Here is a 16,798-nt window from a genome sequence, read left to right on the forward strand (position 1 = left end):
GTCATTAAAATATGGCATACACTAGTATTCATCTCTTTGTTTACTTGTTGATGATGCTAGAGAAGCCATTTTTGATAATGCCGGTGCCTAGCTTAGCCTCATTTTCGAAAATTGAACTCTGGGTTAATGCATACATGGATAACTTTTAAGAACAGTCTATTAGTCTTCAATGTTACAATAATAATTTTATTATTCTTACATTTCCATGTAACCATAGCTAGTGCCTAAAAAATATCAAGTTAATCTTAAATAAACTATAACCACAAATGATGTCTACCCCTTGCCTTAAATTAAAAACCATATATGCCTTACATATAAGGTAATATATACTTTGCAATGTAGATAATGTGAGTTCGTGGTCTAGTGGTTAAGACCGATGGCTACAGTGCTGAAGGTCCCGAGTTCGATTCACACTCGGGGTGCTAAAAATATCAGTACATCAGAAGGGTAATTTTCACCCTCTCACACACATCTCTGGTACCCAGACCGGAGTTTAAACTAGAATGGGTATTTTGGGGGCCTCGGTTGGTCAAAGTTGTCCCCTACTTTGACCAGGAGATCAATCTTCTGATATCTCTCTGGTTTGTCTGTTTCCACCGAGTGGCCCGGTGGTTCTCTCCGAGTACTTCGGCTTCCTCCACCATAATAACATTCTTCCCGGTGTCCTAGCACTCCCTTTGTGTTGGGTGGGGATTGATTGTCCTTGTAAAAATAATTGTCGTATAAATATACGTTAGTGACACATCTCCATTAATCCCGTTAGGGAGTGTACATGGATGCCACTATACCCTCGCAGTTTTCGAGGGGTTCTTCGGATATCGGAGGCATTTACCAGTACATACATTGTGTAGATACCTCTAATCTCCGTCTCTTTTCCTATGCTCTGGCATGCATGTCTATTCCTTTTACTTTGGCTGGCTCCCGGGAAAGGCAGAAGTCAGTTCCCGCCGACTTGTTATAAATCAACAAAAAGTTATAACATTAGCTTTCGGTCTAGTTCTGTTTTGATGTGAATTTCATTAACAAGGCAATCATTGTATCAATAAGAATTGATGAAAATCAGTGTTTGTGGTCATAATCTGGAATGCTTTGTTGAACGAAGTTTGCCTCACCACCTTTTGTGTCCAAATCTTTCGTATTTGTGGGTCTTACGGAAATGTAAACAAACATAATCCTTGACCTGACCTAGCATTACAGTTGAATGCAACACATAACACCATAGCCGGCTAAAGTTGTTTACAAGTGTACGTTCATAACAGTATTTCGATACCATTCTAACAAAAGACGCAAAATGGCGTCACAGTGAGAAGGAAATAAAGGGAGATAAACAAGGTCGGTATTTCACGCATTTTTCGACACTGATATTTACTAATTATTTTTAGTACCAGCGAGGTTTGGAATTATTGTATAACGGGAAAGTGTCCCTAGTACACGAATGCTCCATCCGCACTATCAATTCCTATGTTCAGAAGACCGTGAAAATGGGATAAAAACCCTTATTTGGCCTTAAAATTAAAAAGATCTTATCATTAGGAACATGTGTACCACGTTTCAAGTTGATTGGACTTCAACTTCATCAAAAAATACCTCGACCAAAAACTTTAACCTGAAGCGTAACAGACGAATGAATGAACGAACAAAAGGACGAACGAACAGATGAACGGACGCATAGACCAGAAAACATAATGCCCATAAATGGTGCATAAAAATATAATTCAACATTTTAAACCTAAATTCTTGCGATTTTCACCTTTTCCTCATAAAATCTTTTTACTTTTGCATTTCATCTTTAAAGCCTATTGCTATAGCGAAAACCTCTCACTTGTATGATAATAGCATCAAATTCCATTATATTGACAACTATGCGTGAACTAAACATACAGACATAAGAGGTAAAAGTGTCAAAAATACAGCAATCAACATTGTGTTATAATCTTAATAAAAATGAGAATGAAACATATTGAGAAGGATAAAAACAAGAAAACATCTATTTAGAATATCTGATATAATTCTAGTTTTGCGCAGTAGTTTTAACAAGTTCAAGACGTGTTTATCACTAGTATCAGTTCTTTGATGAATTAATGTTTTATATATAGCGGTCTAACTTGTATTGTCAATCTCTGAATTTAAATTGATTTTATGACATATCTGAATTGCTTTCATTGTTGCTTATATGCTTTTTCTATATGTCTTTTGGTGATTTTTCGAAATGTCCGTTTGTTTTGATCACGCATCGTTGTCAATATAATGTAATTTGATGCGACTGTCGTACAAGTGAGAGGTTTAGCTATCTATAAAACAAGGTTCAATCTATTATTTTCTTAATGAGAAAATACCTGTACCAAGTCAGGAATATGACACTTGTTAACTACCCGTTTGATGTGTTTGAGCTTCTGATTTTGCCATTTGATGTGAGGCTTTCTGTTCTGATTTTTTCTAGGAATTCTGTATTTTTGCGATTTTACTTCTTTTTTTTTTTGCATGTTCCGATATCTAATGTTTTTCAACTAACAAATAAAAGATGAAAATTAAAAATTTTGTGTTAAGAAGTTCCTTAAACCAAAAGTTCTCTTACTTTAAAAACAAAACTATGTAAAGCCTATTGCACAACTAGTCTTTACATTTTTTAACATGCTTTATTTGAAGTAATAAGACTATCTGTTTGTATCATATTCTTTTATCTCATTACGTCATAACTAAATTTCATTGATGTTTACTTGTGATTATAATTTAACATTACAGGATCTATGTATGTGACATGTTAATTTTAAGCATTGAATTGACACATGACTACACGTTATCAGTAATTAATGTACACCTAATCCTCCATCAAGTCGGAGACATTCACCAGAAATCATTCCACTCTGATCACTCAGTAAAAACACAACGGCATTAACTACGTCTTCTATCTCTGATGAAAAGTTATTAAACACGACATCAATACAGAAAAAGTGGACGAGAAGCCAGTGGGTTGATTTAAGGTGCGATAATTTTGGGTACAAAACGCGTTTTTTGACGGGTTATGACAAATTTACACTTATTTCGTTGAGTGTGTATCTATTGGTAATTCAATCTTGGAAATATAATTTGTTTATAAGGAGTAGTTGGTTTTTAAATTGGTACTTTATTTTTGTTTTTATGTCCACCTGTTACATCATTGTCCAATGCTAGGTTAGGACTTAAAGTTTATTATTGTTAAGCCCTATACCATTTTAAATATGTCGGTCCGTTCAGAATTCAGCAACTCAGAGGTTGTATATGGTTCCCGTTTGCCGTTGTTTATTTGCGGATAAATAGTTTCATTTTCTTGTTTGTTTCGCCATGCTAGAGCCTTTGATGGCCGCTTTCGCGGTTTGGATTTTGATGATTGTTGAAAGCAATGCAATAATCCTGCCGTCACAACACATAATATTGTTTTTTGCAAACCTCCATCTCCTCTCAAAAAAATTCTGTTGGTTCCTTTTGTGTCTTATCAATTAACTTAACGACACTCCACACCTGTTCCAAGTCAGGAATATGACAGTTCTTGTCCATTCGTTTTTGATGCGTTTTGTATTTTAATTTTGCCATGTCATTATGGACTTTCTGAATTGATTTTCCTCTAAGTTCAGTATTTTTTTGATTTTACTTTTGTCCACATTATAGTGGAATTGATAGTATTTATTCTTACCTGGAAATCTTCCAGTTGGTGTCAATGCAAGCAATGGCATTAATTCTTCCTTGTATTGTCGTGTCATATCTGTCCTCACTATAGAAGGGTAGATCGTATTTATTCTTACCTGGGAATCTTCCCATTGGTGTAAATGCAAGCAATGGCATTAATTCGTTCTTGTTTTTTCGTGTCATATCTGTCCACATCATAGTAGGGTAGATCGTATTTATTCTTACCTAGGAATCCTCCTATTGGTGTAAATGCAAGCAATTCGTTCTTGAATTGTCGTGTCATATCTGTCCACACCATAGTAGGGTATATTGTATGTATTCTTACCTAGGAATCTTCCCATTGGTGTCATTGCAAGGAGTGGCATTAATTCGTTCTTGTAATGTCGTGTCATATCTGTCCACACCATAGTAGGGTAGATTGTATTTATTCTTACCTGGGAATCTTCCCATTGGTGTCAATGCAAGCAATGGCATTAATTCGTTTTGGTATTGTCTTGTCATATCTGTCAACACCACAGTAGGGTTAACTGAATTCACTCTTATCTAAAATAAGAACATCATATTATTACAAAAATCTTAAAATATGCAAGAGCAAATTGCTTACTAAAAACAGTTTTTATTTAATGGCTGATAAAAAGTCAGAAAATATACATAATATTTTATATGAATACCTTTTCGTATTTGAAAAGAGAGAAGTTACTAAGTGGCAGTATAGAATCAAAGAAAAATAATAATAATTAAAAACCAATTGTTCAGAAGAACAATTGAAGGTCTTTCCACCAGTTAATATCTATTTTGATATTAAAATATTAAAAATCAGTCTAAAAAGACAGTTCACATGGCTTTATGATGTATAGATATGAATTTAAACCAAAGGTCAAAATCTAGAACGTCAAATTAACCTATGACCGTGATCTCAATTTCAAGGTCACAAACTGAGGATCTCAAATCTAAAGACCCTAGGTCTCTAATATGTATGGTTAATAAGTTATATCACTTTACACATAATTTTAGATATGATAGGGGCAAAAACTCCCATTCATTGTCTACGCACAATTTCAACTAAAATTATTAAGTTACGACATATCGCAACTAATAATTTAGTCAAAATAATTTGTCGATATCTTATACGGTTTCTGGAAATGAGTGGAAATAAGCTTAATTCAAAAATTAGAATATGACCTTGACCTTTGACCTTGACCTAATTTTCATTTTTTTGGACCAAGGACCTCAAATCAAAAGATCCTAGGTCTCTATCATTTATGGTGTTCCAGTTTAAAATACATTTCAAAATTTCAAATACAAAAGGGGAAATAACTCTCATATGGAGCATTCATATTGCTTCGGTCGAAATTGGACAAATCATGCGAAGGATATAACGAGTAATTTTATAAAATAAATTTGTCGTAATCTTTTATGGTTGCGAAGGAGTCGTGGACACAAGGAAAACAGTGTTTGGGGAGATAACTCCTACAAAGAAAAGTATTCGGTTACGCAGGGTAAATTTGAAAAGCGCATAAACTGTTCGATAAACCAAATATCTAAGCGACATACTGCGAAACAAATATTTATCGCAAGAACAAAATTAGGCGGAAGAAAAAAAAATAATCAGAGGAAAAACAATAGGTCTTTCCACAGAAAAGTGGAAAAACCTAATGATACTTTATTCAGAAGCAATACAGGTTATATGATATACATTTTTTACAATACCTTTTATCGTCACTGATGAGTCTTATGTAGACGAAACGCGTGTCTAGCGTACTAAATTATAATCCTGGTACCTTTGATAAATAATTATATAAAAAAGACTAGAAACGCAGTGGGGCTGATTTTAATAAGACTGAAATACAGGTAACACCATAGTCAATTGGAAATAAGATAAAATATCATTTCACACAGTACTACACAGTTACACCATGATAAAAAAAAAAAACATTTCACCTACAACTACAAAGATAACACTTTTGCAAAAAAAGGAAATATGACAAATGATAACTCACACTACACAACACAACACAGGTAACACCATAAATAAAAGGAAAGTGTTATGTTACCATCGTGAGAGGCCAATTGAATTAATCCATATAATTAATACATGTTTATTATAAGACTACATGATTTAGAACTGCATGTTATAAAACCCCAGTGTGTTATATATAGATAAAGTCAATGAACTTTAAGCACGTGTAACTATTATAATGTCACTCAAGATAAGATAGGCGGAGTCTCTATAAACGTAAACATTGACCAGATGATATAGCAATATCATTACAACCCCCCTCTTGAGACAAGCAATTAATTTAACACAGTTCATTAAGTCACATTGAAAGTCTAGCCAGTTTGTGTTGTATGTTGAATCTAATTAACTACGATAAATATTTACAAACAGCATGCAATTTAACGATCATACGAAATTACTTTAGAAAATCACATGTTGATCAATAAAGAAAATAGAGAAAATGTTTTCTAGAATAAGTAGTAAACGTATACTGAATTAAATAATTTTGATGAACAAATTTGAAGAAATTGTGATTATCTATTTAAAATAATTTCATACAAACGTAAGGTCAGGATAGACTCTCCTGCCTTTTCCTACTCGATAAATCTGAGCAAGGGCATTATTCTGTCCCTTACGGCACTACTCAGATTTCCTTAAGAATTTAACACTCCTCTATTAGTCGAGTAGGTTTTTTGACAGATCTTTCACTTCTTCTAACAGACGATGGTTCTGTAGATTGTTCATCGGTTATATTGTCGTTGTGATTGTTTTCATTTGCTTTTTCTAAAGATGTTTGTTCGATTTTGTCTTCTTTTGTTTTCATTAAATGTTTTCTGTTTCTTTTGAAAATTTGTCCTTCTGGTGTTTCAATCACATATGAGTTCGGAGTGTTATTATTTTTCACAACAGTTCCTTGGTCCCATTTTCCTTTCGGCTTGTGCTGGAATCGAATAGTGTCATTCGGTTGTAATTCAGGTAATGGTTTTGAACTTTTATCGTAATATTGTTTTTGGTTCATTTTTTGTTGTTTCATTTTGGTTTGCGTGTTCTTCAAATTACCGCATTTTGGTTTCAAACGGTTCTTTATTGTCGGAATAGTTGTCCTCAGTCTTCTATTCATTAAAAGTTGAGCTGGTGAGTCAAGATTTTCCAACGGCGTATTTCTGTATTTTAACATGGCAATATACGGATCTTTTCCGTCCTGTTTAGATTTGCTTAACATTTTCTTGACGCTTTGAACGAATCTCTCGGCTAATCCATTGGACTGTTGATAGTGTGGACTAGACACTGTGTGTGTGAATCCCCATGATTCTGCAAATTGTCGAAATTCAGCTGATACGTATTGAGATCCTGAATCACTTCGGACTTTTGTCGGTATGCCGTGTCTCGAAAAAACGGATTTCATGTGTGTTATAACGCATGACGCACGTATGTTCTCTAATTTCGCAATTTCAAAATATCTTGAGTAGTAATCGACAATGATTAGGTAATTGTTATTGTTCCAATAAAAAATATCGGTACCAACTGTCATCCACGGTAGATCCGGACATTCACTTTCTGACATCGGCTCTTTTGAGTTTGATCTTCTGCTTTCTAAGCACACACTGCATTTCGAAATAAAATCAGTAATCTGTGCATTAATTCCTGGCCAAAAGATAGAGTCTCTTGCTAATTTTCGGGTTTTTTCTATTCCCAAATGTCCTTCGTGTAGTTTGTTGAGAATATTCTTTCTCATACTCGCTGGTATAACTATCTTTTCTCCTTTTAGGATAATTCCATTTACGTTTGATAATTCATCCCGGAAATTCCAATATTCAAAAACCTCCTTGGGAACCTCATTTTTCTCATCTGGCCAGCCGTCTATTATTAGCCTGGTCAGTGTTTGTAAGGTACCATCCTTTGAAGTTTCTTCCGTTATTTGTTCAAGATTTCTATCAGACATTGATGTATTTCTTATGACCATGTTCACGAAACACTCTATATCATTTTCCACTTCATTATTTGTGTTGATCTTTATCGGCGCTCGCGATAACATGTCTGGAACTATTAAATCCTTCCCTGGTATGTACTTCAGTGAGAAATCATATTTTTGTAACCTCAGTAACATCCTCTGTAGTCGTGGCGGAGCACACCCTAGAGATTTTCTCACGATCATCTCTAACGGTTTGTGGTCAGATTCAACATTTATGTGTTTACCATACGTGTAATCATTAAATCTTTCCAATCCAAATAGTACACCAAGTAATTCTCTTTCTATGTTGGCATATCTGCTTTCGGCATCTGTCAATGACCTTGATGCATATGCAACAGGTTTATTGTCCTGTATCAACATTGCCCCTAGACCGCATTGCGATGCATCACAACTTACAGTAACTGGTTTTGACACATCATAAAAACTTAATACTGGATTCCTAGTAATAATGTCTTTTAGTTTCTCAAATGCTTGTTGCTGTTCATGTGTCCAAATAAATTCATTTTCTTCTTTTAACAGCTTTCTGATAGGCTCTGTAACTGCTGACATATTCGGAACAAACTTTGCTAAATAATTAATTGTCCCTAGTAGTCTTTGTATTCCTTTTTTGTCTGTTGGAGCCGGCATTTCTTTGATAGCCCGTATCTTTTCCTGATCGGGTCTAACTCCATCTGCGCTTAGAGTATGTCCAATGTACGTCACCTCTTTTACTCGAAACTTGCATTTTTCGGCATTTAACGTAAGTCCAACCTCTTGACATCTATTAAGAACTGAGCGAAGTCTATCATCGTGTTCCTTTCGCGTTGTTCCCCACACTAGAATATCGTCGATATCAGTTTCAACTCCTTTCAAGTTTTCAAACAATTGTGACACTCGTTTTTGAAATACTTCTTGTGCCGATTTAATTCCAAAAGGCATTCGTAAGAAGCAATACCTCCCGAATGGAGAGTTAAACGTAGTAAGGAGCTGGCTCTCTTTATCCATGCGTAACTGCCAATATCCACTATTGCAGTCTAGTTTACTTAGATATTTAGCACCTGTCAGTCGTGTGGTTATGTCCTCTATTGTTGGTAGCGCAAAATGTTCTCTTTTTATCGCTTTATTCAAATTTCTTGGATCTAAACAAATCCTCAACTTTCCTGTTTTCGGCTTTTCTACAACAACCAACGAATTCACCCAGTCTGTCGGTTCGTCGACCTTTCGGATTACTTCTTTGTCTTCCATTTCTTTTAATGTACCTTTGAGCTTTTCTCGAAGCGCGGCGGGTATCTTTCTCGGCGGGTTTATTACAGGATTGACGCTTGAGTCTATTTTGATATGGTACGGTTTTTCTAGACATCCTAAGCCTGTAAAGACTTTCGGAAACGATTTGACAGGATCGTCAACGTCTGCTTGTACCGTCATAATAACATGAATAAGACCTAACTCATTTGACGCCTTGAATCCTAATAGCGGAGATTGATTTGTGTCCGTCACAAAGAATTCACAGTTTTTGTCTTTTAAATACAACGAACATTTTCCTATAACTTTGAGTTTATCTCCTGAATAGCTAGTAAGAGAAGTGGAAGTTTTGCTTAATTTGACGTTTGACAATTTCTTGTAAATTGAAAGCGGTAAGATGTTGACTTGAGCACCAGTATCGATTTTAAATTGTACTGTCTTACCTTGCAATTTGAATGATGTAAAGCAAGCATTTTCTTTGATTTCCGTTTTTCTATTTACTGCTCCTACGAAGTAATTTTCACCGTCCGATTCGCATGAAGAATATTCATCTAATCCGTGAACACTTTTCGAAAACTTTGATTTACAGAACTTCTGATAGTGATTCTGTTTTTTGCATTTATGGCACTTTTTACCGTATGCAGGACAGTTTCTTTTCTCGTGAGTTGTTCCGCACTTTCCACAACTGAAACTCGACCCTCGCTTCTCGTGATCTCGTCTGCTCGGACCTATCTTTGAGTAGCCTTCATTGCGGTTATTTCTTTGGTTTTGAGTTTTCCTCCTCAAAGCGTGTACTTGTTCTTCCTCATTCAACGTTTTCATCTGTTTTCGAGATTCTTCGTCGGCGCGACAAATACCAACAGCTTTGTCCAGTGTCAACCCATCCTCTCGAAGTAAACGTTCTTTTACTCTGGAAGAGTTCGTACCACAAACTATTCTATCACGAATGAGTCCATCTTTTAAGTGTTCAAATTCGCAGTTTTTTGCAATTAACTTCAGGTCTGTTAAATACTGATCAATACTTTCGCTCGAATTTTGAACGCGTGTATTAAAACGATGTCTAATTACCGTTACATTCTTCTTCGGGATGCAATAGTCCTCGAATTTTTTCAACAGTACTGGAAGTTTGTCAGCCTCATGTTCACCGAAATTGAAAGTATTATAAATTTCTCGGCCGTCTAATCCGATAACATATAAAACAGCTCTGCACTGTTCCTTTTCCGTTTTTTCACTCATAGCTACTTCTAGGTATAAGCTCATTGTTTGTTTCCACCTTTTCCATTTCTCGGATAGGTTGTCTTCATGGGAAAAATCCATTTCTGGTGGTTGCTTAAAATGACCATCCATTTTTTCTTTTATCTTTTCCCCACCAAACAATAACGATAGCATTTGCTATTCTAACTTTTGTAAAGTCGTTTTCACATCTGACACCATGTTATGTTACCATCGTGAGAGGCCAATTGAATTAATCCATATAATTAATACATGTTTATTATAAGACTACATGATTTAGAACTGCATGTTATAAAACCCCAGTGTGTTATATATAGATAAAGTCAATGAACTTTAAGCACGTGTAACTATTATAATGTCACTCAAGATAAGATAGGCGGAGTCTCTATAAACGTAAACATTGACCAGATGATATAGCAATATCATTACAGAAAGAAGACGACCAACAATAATTTACACTTCACAGCAGAGATTACACAATGAATAAAAGTAAATAGGACCAACACCATTTTTCGCACTATTTTCAAGACTCAAGATTAAGCAACACATTACTACAAAAAAACTAGATTGACTCAAATGTTTCAGTATGAATAGCAGCTCCTTGGAATTTAATTGCAAAAAAGACTAGGTAATACTAATAGAACAAAGTCCAGGCGTGAGTAGAACGAGTAACACCCTTTTCATTAGTTTCCTGAACGATTAATTCATCAGTGAGCTATACCTACATTATGAGGTCCGAGTTCTAATGCCATACATTTAGTTAACATATCAATGGCTGATTTTGTTGTAGAATAGACACATCCGTCAGTTACTGCTTTTTCAGACATTATACTTGACAAGTTAACTATACTTCCACCTTTTCCTTTGTCTATCATTTTCGTAGCAATAACCTAAAAATAATCCATCTTAAAAAAATCGTCTGCTTTAAACATTACATCGTAAAATCTGTGTCAATCTAACTAGCTTTCTCATTGGTTAGTTTGATTTGTAATGTCTTCATAATGTTTGTTGGTAACAAAAAGTTCAGCAAACTTCCATAATGACAAACTAAGTACATTTTATATGTTTTAGCCTGTCGCACATTTCCTTAACAAAATCTTGTATTTCCCTCGGTTTTAGTTTGTAGCCCAGATTTAATTTTTTTCTCAACCGATTTATGAATTTCAAATAGCGGTATTCTGCTGTTGCCTTCATTTTCTAAAATTTGTAAGTTAAGTCATTCCAATTGATATTTTATAGTGTGTTTTTATAGGTTTTGATGATATACTATTGTTTCAGAAAAGGAAGAAGGTTTGGTACCATCAAAAGGTTTAATCCTGCTCCAATTGTTTGCAACTCTCCTAAGTTTTTATATAGATTATAACTAGAACGTTGGGTTTCCCGTTTGAATGCTTTTAAAATAGTAATTCTTAGGGCCCTTTATAGCTTGCTGTTCGGGATGAGGCAAAGCTCCGTATTGAAAGCCGTACCTTGACCTATAATGGTTTATTTTTATAATTTGTTACTTGGATGGAGAGTTGTCTTATTGGCACTCATACCACATCACTAGGCATATTTTGCATTTAGAGCCATAAAAAAGGTTTTGATATCAATTGCAACATAAATTAATCAATGTATCATTTAAACCATGTTATTGCTGAAGCATTTTAATAGTCATATAAAATAAGCCAGTTTTTATTTAATTTTCGTATTTTGGGCAAATTAAGGTTAAATCTAAAACATACGACAGAACAGATAACACATTCGGCAAATTAGAGAATTTTTCATTTTATGACAAATATCGCTCTTTATTGTTCTCTATTAAATTTACCTGAGACACATTGAAAATTCCTTTAAAGTTGATGTCAAATATCCTGTAATCGAAATTAGAAAAGTAGGATCAGATAATTATAAAGTTTCAATGGGATTTAGTTTATACTGGGCATATAGTACGATACATTGGATAACTCGCCAACATAAGAACTATACAAGCTAATTCATCTTTCTCTCACAACTTTTGTGAAACTTTTTCATGTGATACTTTAGTGTATACAGTGTTCTACAAATACCGAAAGCAATTGTATGTTTTATCCTAAGATAAGAGCCGGAATTTTAATAACTTTTCACATCAAATAATAATGTATTGATTACCTGCTGACATTATGCTAGTATTTTTGTTTCTAACACATCCTGTCTTAACCAACTAGATAAAACATTTGTACATTTCTGACCAATTTTTCATGACTAAGGGACACATATTCGAACGGTATACGAATACTAAGTAATGAAGTTTTTTTTATTATTTAACTATTATTTAAGAAAGCAAGAGGAATTAAAGAAACATTTTGTCTTTTTTCAAACTTAAAAATATCAAAATAAATGCCTAATAAAAAATATCAGATTCCATCAGTAAATAAGACCAGCTTGAATATTACGTTAACAAATAAGTATACTACGCATGAACCGATACAGATTGAATTTAAGCCCTATGATGTATTATCCAACCTGTATCATTTCAATTTATATTACAATGCAATAAAGTCTTTAAATGAAGGCAATAGTAGTATACCGCTGTTCGAAAGTCATAAATCGACTGAGAGAAAACAACTCCGGGTAACAAATTACACTTTAATTAGAAAACAACGAAACAACAGAAACATCAAAGCGTAATAAAAGCAAACGACAAGGCAACACACAGAAACGAACTACGTCATTCATATCATCTTATTCATGTGTTTCGATTCCAAAACTTTAAACCGTAAATTTCCTCAACCTTGAATCGTCATCTTATTAAGTTCTTTGAAATACAAGAATAAAACTTACATTTACAATAATATGTGAAATTTAGTTTAATAGAATACTTAATATCTTACATGTCAATGTTTTCCTTTGGAGTATCGATGAATGATGACTTCTTAAATACACCAGCATTGTTAACCAGTAAGTCTATGTGACCAATCTTACTGACTTCCTCTCTGGTTTTATCCCAATCTTGTAGGTCTACGTTAATAACTTTGATGTTTGGTACCTAAAACAATGAACAACAGTATTATTAACCATAAGGTTTATATGTCTAATCTTACTAGGTTCCTCTCTGGTTTATCCCAGTCTTTCGGGCCCATGTTTACACGTTGATGTTTTGTACCTAAATAAAGACATCATTAGTATACCGCTGTTCAATATTCAAAATTCATGATTAAGCAAACCCAAATCCATCCAGGTCACGAACAAAAAATGAGGAAAACACCTTGACTGTAAGAGGAAACCAACGGAATTATACAACCTCTGAGCTACAACAAAAAATATACTCCAACCTGCATAGGAACGGACTGTCTGATGAAAACTTTCTAACTCTTGACTTGTTACAGGACAGTTTGAGATTGAATGGTGGCTCGAACCTGGTTGTATGGCTAGCCAAACTTCCCGCTTGTATGGCAACGTTTACAAATACCACTAAAATGACAATATTCATGACAGGAATACAGAACAAATAAACGCAAGAGATTGTTCGTATATTAATTGCTATGAAATAACACTATTTTTCGATAGATCTTCTAATTTAATAGAATTGATCCTTTTTGTTTATAAAATGTGCCAGACGATTTATTAATTGGGCGGATTTTCTTCTTATTTCTGTATTTCCAAACGACTGATTAATAAAACTATTAGAAATATTTTTGATTTTTTTTTTTGTCGTTTCAGGTATAAGAAAAATTCTGTTATTTAAGTATAAAAACAAATAATTTCGGAAATTTATTCATATACATTATCTATTGATATTAAGTTACCTCTGAATCTATTTCTAATTATCTTTTCATCTATCTAATTACCTCTGATTTTAAACTATCCAAATCAGCCTGTGTTCTACTAAGTGCAAATGTTTCTGCTCCACATTCTGCTAATTTTTTCGCAATAGCTCGACCAAATCCTAAAATTTATATCGCAGTAGAATGTCATAGGTTTTGAAATAAAATAATATATAAGTTCTTACTGAAGTCTTCAAAATTTTAAAACATCAGATTTCAAATTTATGGACAAAAATAAATTTATCATAGCAACTTAAAAATCACGTGTCCTGTCAACTAATGATGAAACACAATAATGTAATATGGACAGAGCTTTCAAAGGCTGTGCTCAATGCTTTTCGTATCTAACTGAATAAAATAAGTTTAGAATCAAACACAACAGCATACAACTATTGTAATATCACATATATTCATATGAAATATCACATATATGAAATATGAAATATCACATATATGAAATATGAAATATCACATATATGAAATATGAAATATCACATATATGAAATATGAAATATCACATATATGAAATATGTTATCTCTTTTCAGCTCTTTCAGTAAAATATTTCTTATTTCGTCATTCCTTTCTTCATTGATTCTAATTTTAAACTTTACCTGCAGTCACTTTTTTTAAATAAAAGTTTCTAATTTTTCCATGATCGCGACGATTATTATTCGCGTTATTTTTATACTCGCAAAAAAACACGAAAAATGAATCGCTCTTGATTAGTTGATTTACAGTATACTATTGATACTAAGATTTGGCATTGAAAAAGGTCATGACATTCCAAAATCGTTATCAGTTGTAATTATATTTGAACTACCTTTAATAGTGAGCTCTGTAGCTTGTTTTTTTTGTGTCTTTTATTTTTTCTAACGAGTCAAACCGTTTTCAAAAACAATCGCGTTCTGATACCACTGTCTCGGATTTGGTTGAAAATTAAACAGTCGCATGCATGATTATCTCCGCCACATTGTCTTTGCCTATTGAAAGTCAGGAGTGTGAACTATATTTGATTGTTGTTTGTTTTGTATAAATATATTTGTTTCTCTTGTTATTCTGTTCATAAATCATGTTTGTTTAGCATGGCGGGGTAGAGCTTTAAGCTTATACTATCATGTTGAGTGTTAAGTTCATCATAAAAAAAATTACGATGACCTACATTTATGTATACATGCTACCAGTTTAAGCCTCCCGATCCCCATCCCAAATTTATATTAAAAAACACTAAAACAGTAGCGGAACTAAGTTTATGATACGGCAAATATATTTGTTAGGAGAAACCTGTATATAAATATAACAAAATCAAATCAAATCAAATTAAATATATTTTATTGCTAATCAAAGCGCCCCCAAGGAGCAGAACAGTCAATATTAATTACATACAAATGATAACAAGTGATTCAATATGATTAAGACACAATGTTATAAAAAAATATTAATGAAGACAAGCAGAAGAATACAACAAGCACAGTGTTTAGTAATATAACTAGGTTAAGAAAAGGGGAATCACTGGGCATTACTATGTATGACACTTTTTACGTATTTTTTTCGATTTATAGCCTCATCAATAAAGTTCAAAATACACTTACCTTTCCCAGCACCGGTAACGAGAGCTCTCTTCCCATCAAATTGCATCGCCATGTTCTAGTATTAATGTATCTGTTTCACACTTTTTTAACTACAAGAAAGGGATGACCTCAACACACTGTCTTCAAGGAAACCTATCACTTTTATCTACATATAGGGTTAAATAAATGTATGCTTTATTGTCTAACAATTTAATAACAAGTACAATACTAAATATATATATATGTCAACACACACTACATACTAAACTGATGGACGCTAATAAAAAAACCAGTTGTAAGTAGTGTCACCTTCCTTTCAATTTAATAAATCGACATATTTATTTTTTCATCAACGCCTAAAAAAATTTCATCCAGACACATCTAAAGACAAAGGCGATGTGATAAAATAAAATGCCCATAGTTGTAGAACTAATCAAATTCCGGAATCCTCTGAAAATTGTGTTAGTTAATTGTGTGAAATGTTTGTTATGATATGCCTATAATGAACAAGTATAAAATGTATGCACCTCAACTCAAAATTATTCAATACAATATTAATAGTGACCTTGATATTGGATTTTTTTTATTACAAATAACATACCAAAATGAATGAACAAATAAAAAATATAAAAAAATACGTTGAATTTCAAAGTGAAAATTATCTATGTATTATAATCATGCATATACTTATTACCTTGTCGAATACGGATATAACGTTCGTGATACATGTAAATAGTATTGGCAAACTTTTTTTTTATAATTACCACAATCGGAAAACAACGTGTAGTTTTGTCGCCTACTAACCAACTACAAAATGTTTTTTTTATTTTTTTTAATTTTATAAGATAAGATCGTGACACTTCTAATTCTTGATATCTTTTATACACTAGAGAAATCAAATTGAAATAGTTCTACTACTTACAATTGGGATGAATCAGTCCTTTCAAACTTTAATCATTCTTTAAACTAATATGGTCATGATTGTCTTTACTGATATAGTCTTTCATGAAAAAAGATATCTTTAATAATAACTTGTTGTTGTAATTTAATTCTCAAATATTCATACTACATTTAAATCATAGGTTAGTGTGTCACTGGGTGGTTATTGCATTGATGTATGTCTTAAATTCCTTTTAATCTATATTAAAAAGAACTTTTGGGACCATTTCTTCATTTGTTGACACCTCCTTTTATAATGATCTTTTAAACGGAGTCGGAAAATTTTTGAAGAATAAAAAAATTAACTAAACATTCGACTTACTGATGTTAATTTTGATTAATTTATGGAGAACATTAATGAGATCGCTACAATGGGTTGGTCGTACTAATAAGTTCTGCTTCAAGCTCAGTCTGCGT

General features: G+C 33.2%; 1 protein-coding gene across 4 annotated transcripts; it reads right to left on the reverse strand.

Moving 5' to 3' along the window:
* Positions 1–2,602: 2,602 nt before the first annotated feature.
* Positions 2,603–16,461, reverse strand: LOC143046309 (D-erythrulose reductase-like). Of its 4 annotated transcripts, none has more exons than XM_076219409.1 (8): positions 16,365–16,461; positions 15,464–15,608; positions 13,898–13,995; positions 12,941–13,095; positions 11,899–11,941; positions 10,814–10,978; positions 3,989–4,206; positions 2,603–2,911 (listed from the first exon to the last, which is right to left on the reverse strand). In XM_076219409.1, exons 2-8 carry the CDS (start codon positions 15,513–15,515, stop codon positions 2,893–2,895), a joined length of 750 nt encoding a protein of 249 aa, XP_076075524.1. In that variant the 5' UTR covers positions 15,516–15,608; positions 16,365–16,461; the 3' UTR covers positions 2,603–2,892. The 4 variants fall into 4 exon arrangements, with proteins under 4 accessions (XP_076075524.1, XP_076075525.1, XP_076075523.1 ...); XM_076219410.1 differs by lacking the exon at positions 16,365–16,461 and adding an exon at positions 16,137–16,237 and having other exon boundaries at positions 4,098–4,206; XM_076219408.1 differs by lacking the exon at positions 16,365–16,461 and adding an exon at positions 16,137–16,237.
* Positions 16,462–16,798: the final 337 nt, after the last annotated feature.

The sequence above is a fragment of the Mytilus galloprovincialis genome, chromosome 9, assembly GCF_965363235.1.
Source record: "Mytilus galloprovincialis chromosome 9, xbMytGall1.hap1.1, whole genome shotgun sequence".
Taxonomy (NCBI): domain Eukaryota; kingdom Metazoa; phylum Mollusca; class Bivalvia; order Mytilida; family Mytilidae; genus Mytilus; species Mytilus galloprovincialis.

Coding starts and splice junctions, on each gene's coding strand:
- LOC143046309 (XM_076219409.1), bottom strand. CDS start 15,515: ATGGCGATGCAATTTGATGGGAAGAGAGCTCTCGTTACCGGTGCTGGG. Junction 11,942..12,940: donor CCAAAGGAAAACATTGACAT/GTAAGATATTAA, acceptor TTTCGATTACAG/GATATTTGACATCAACTTTA. Junction 10,979..11,898: donor GAATTTTCAATGTGTCTCAG/GTAAATTTAATA, acceptor GATTATTTTTAG/GTTATTGCTACGAAAATGAT.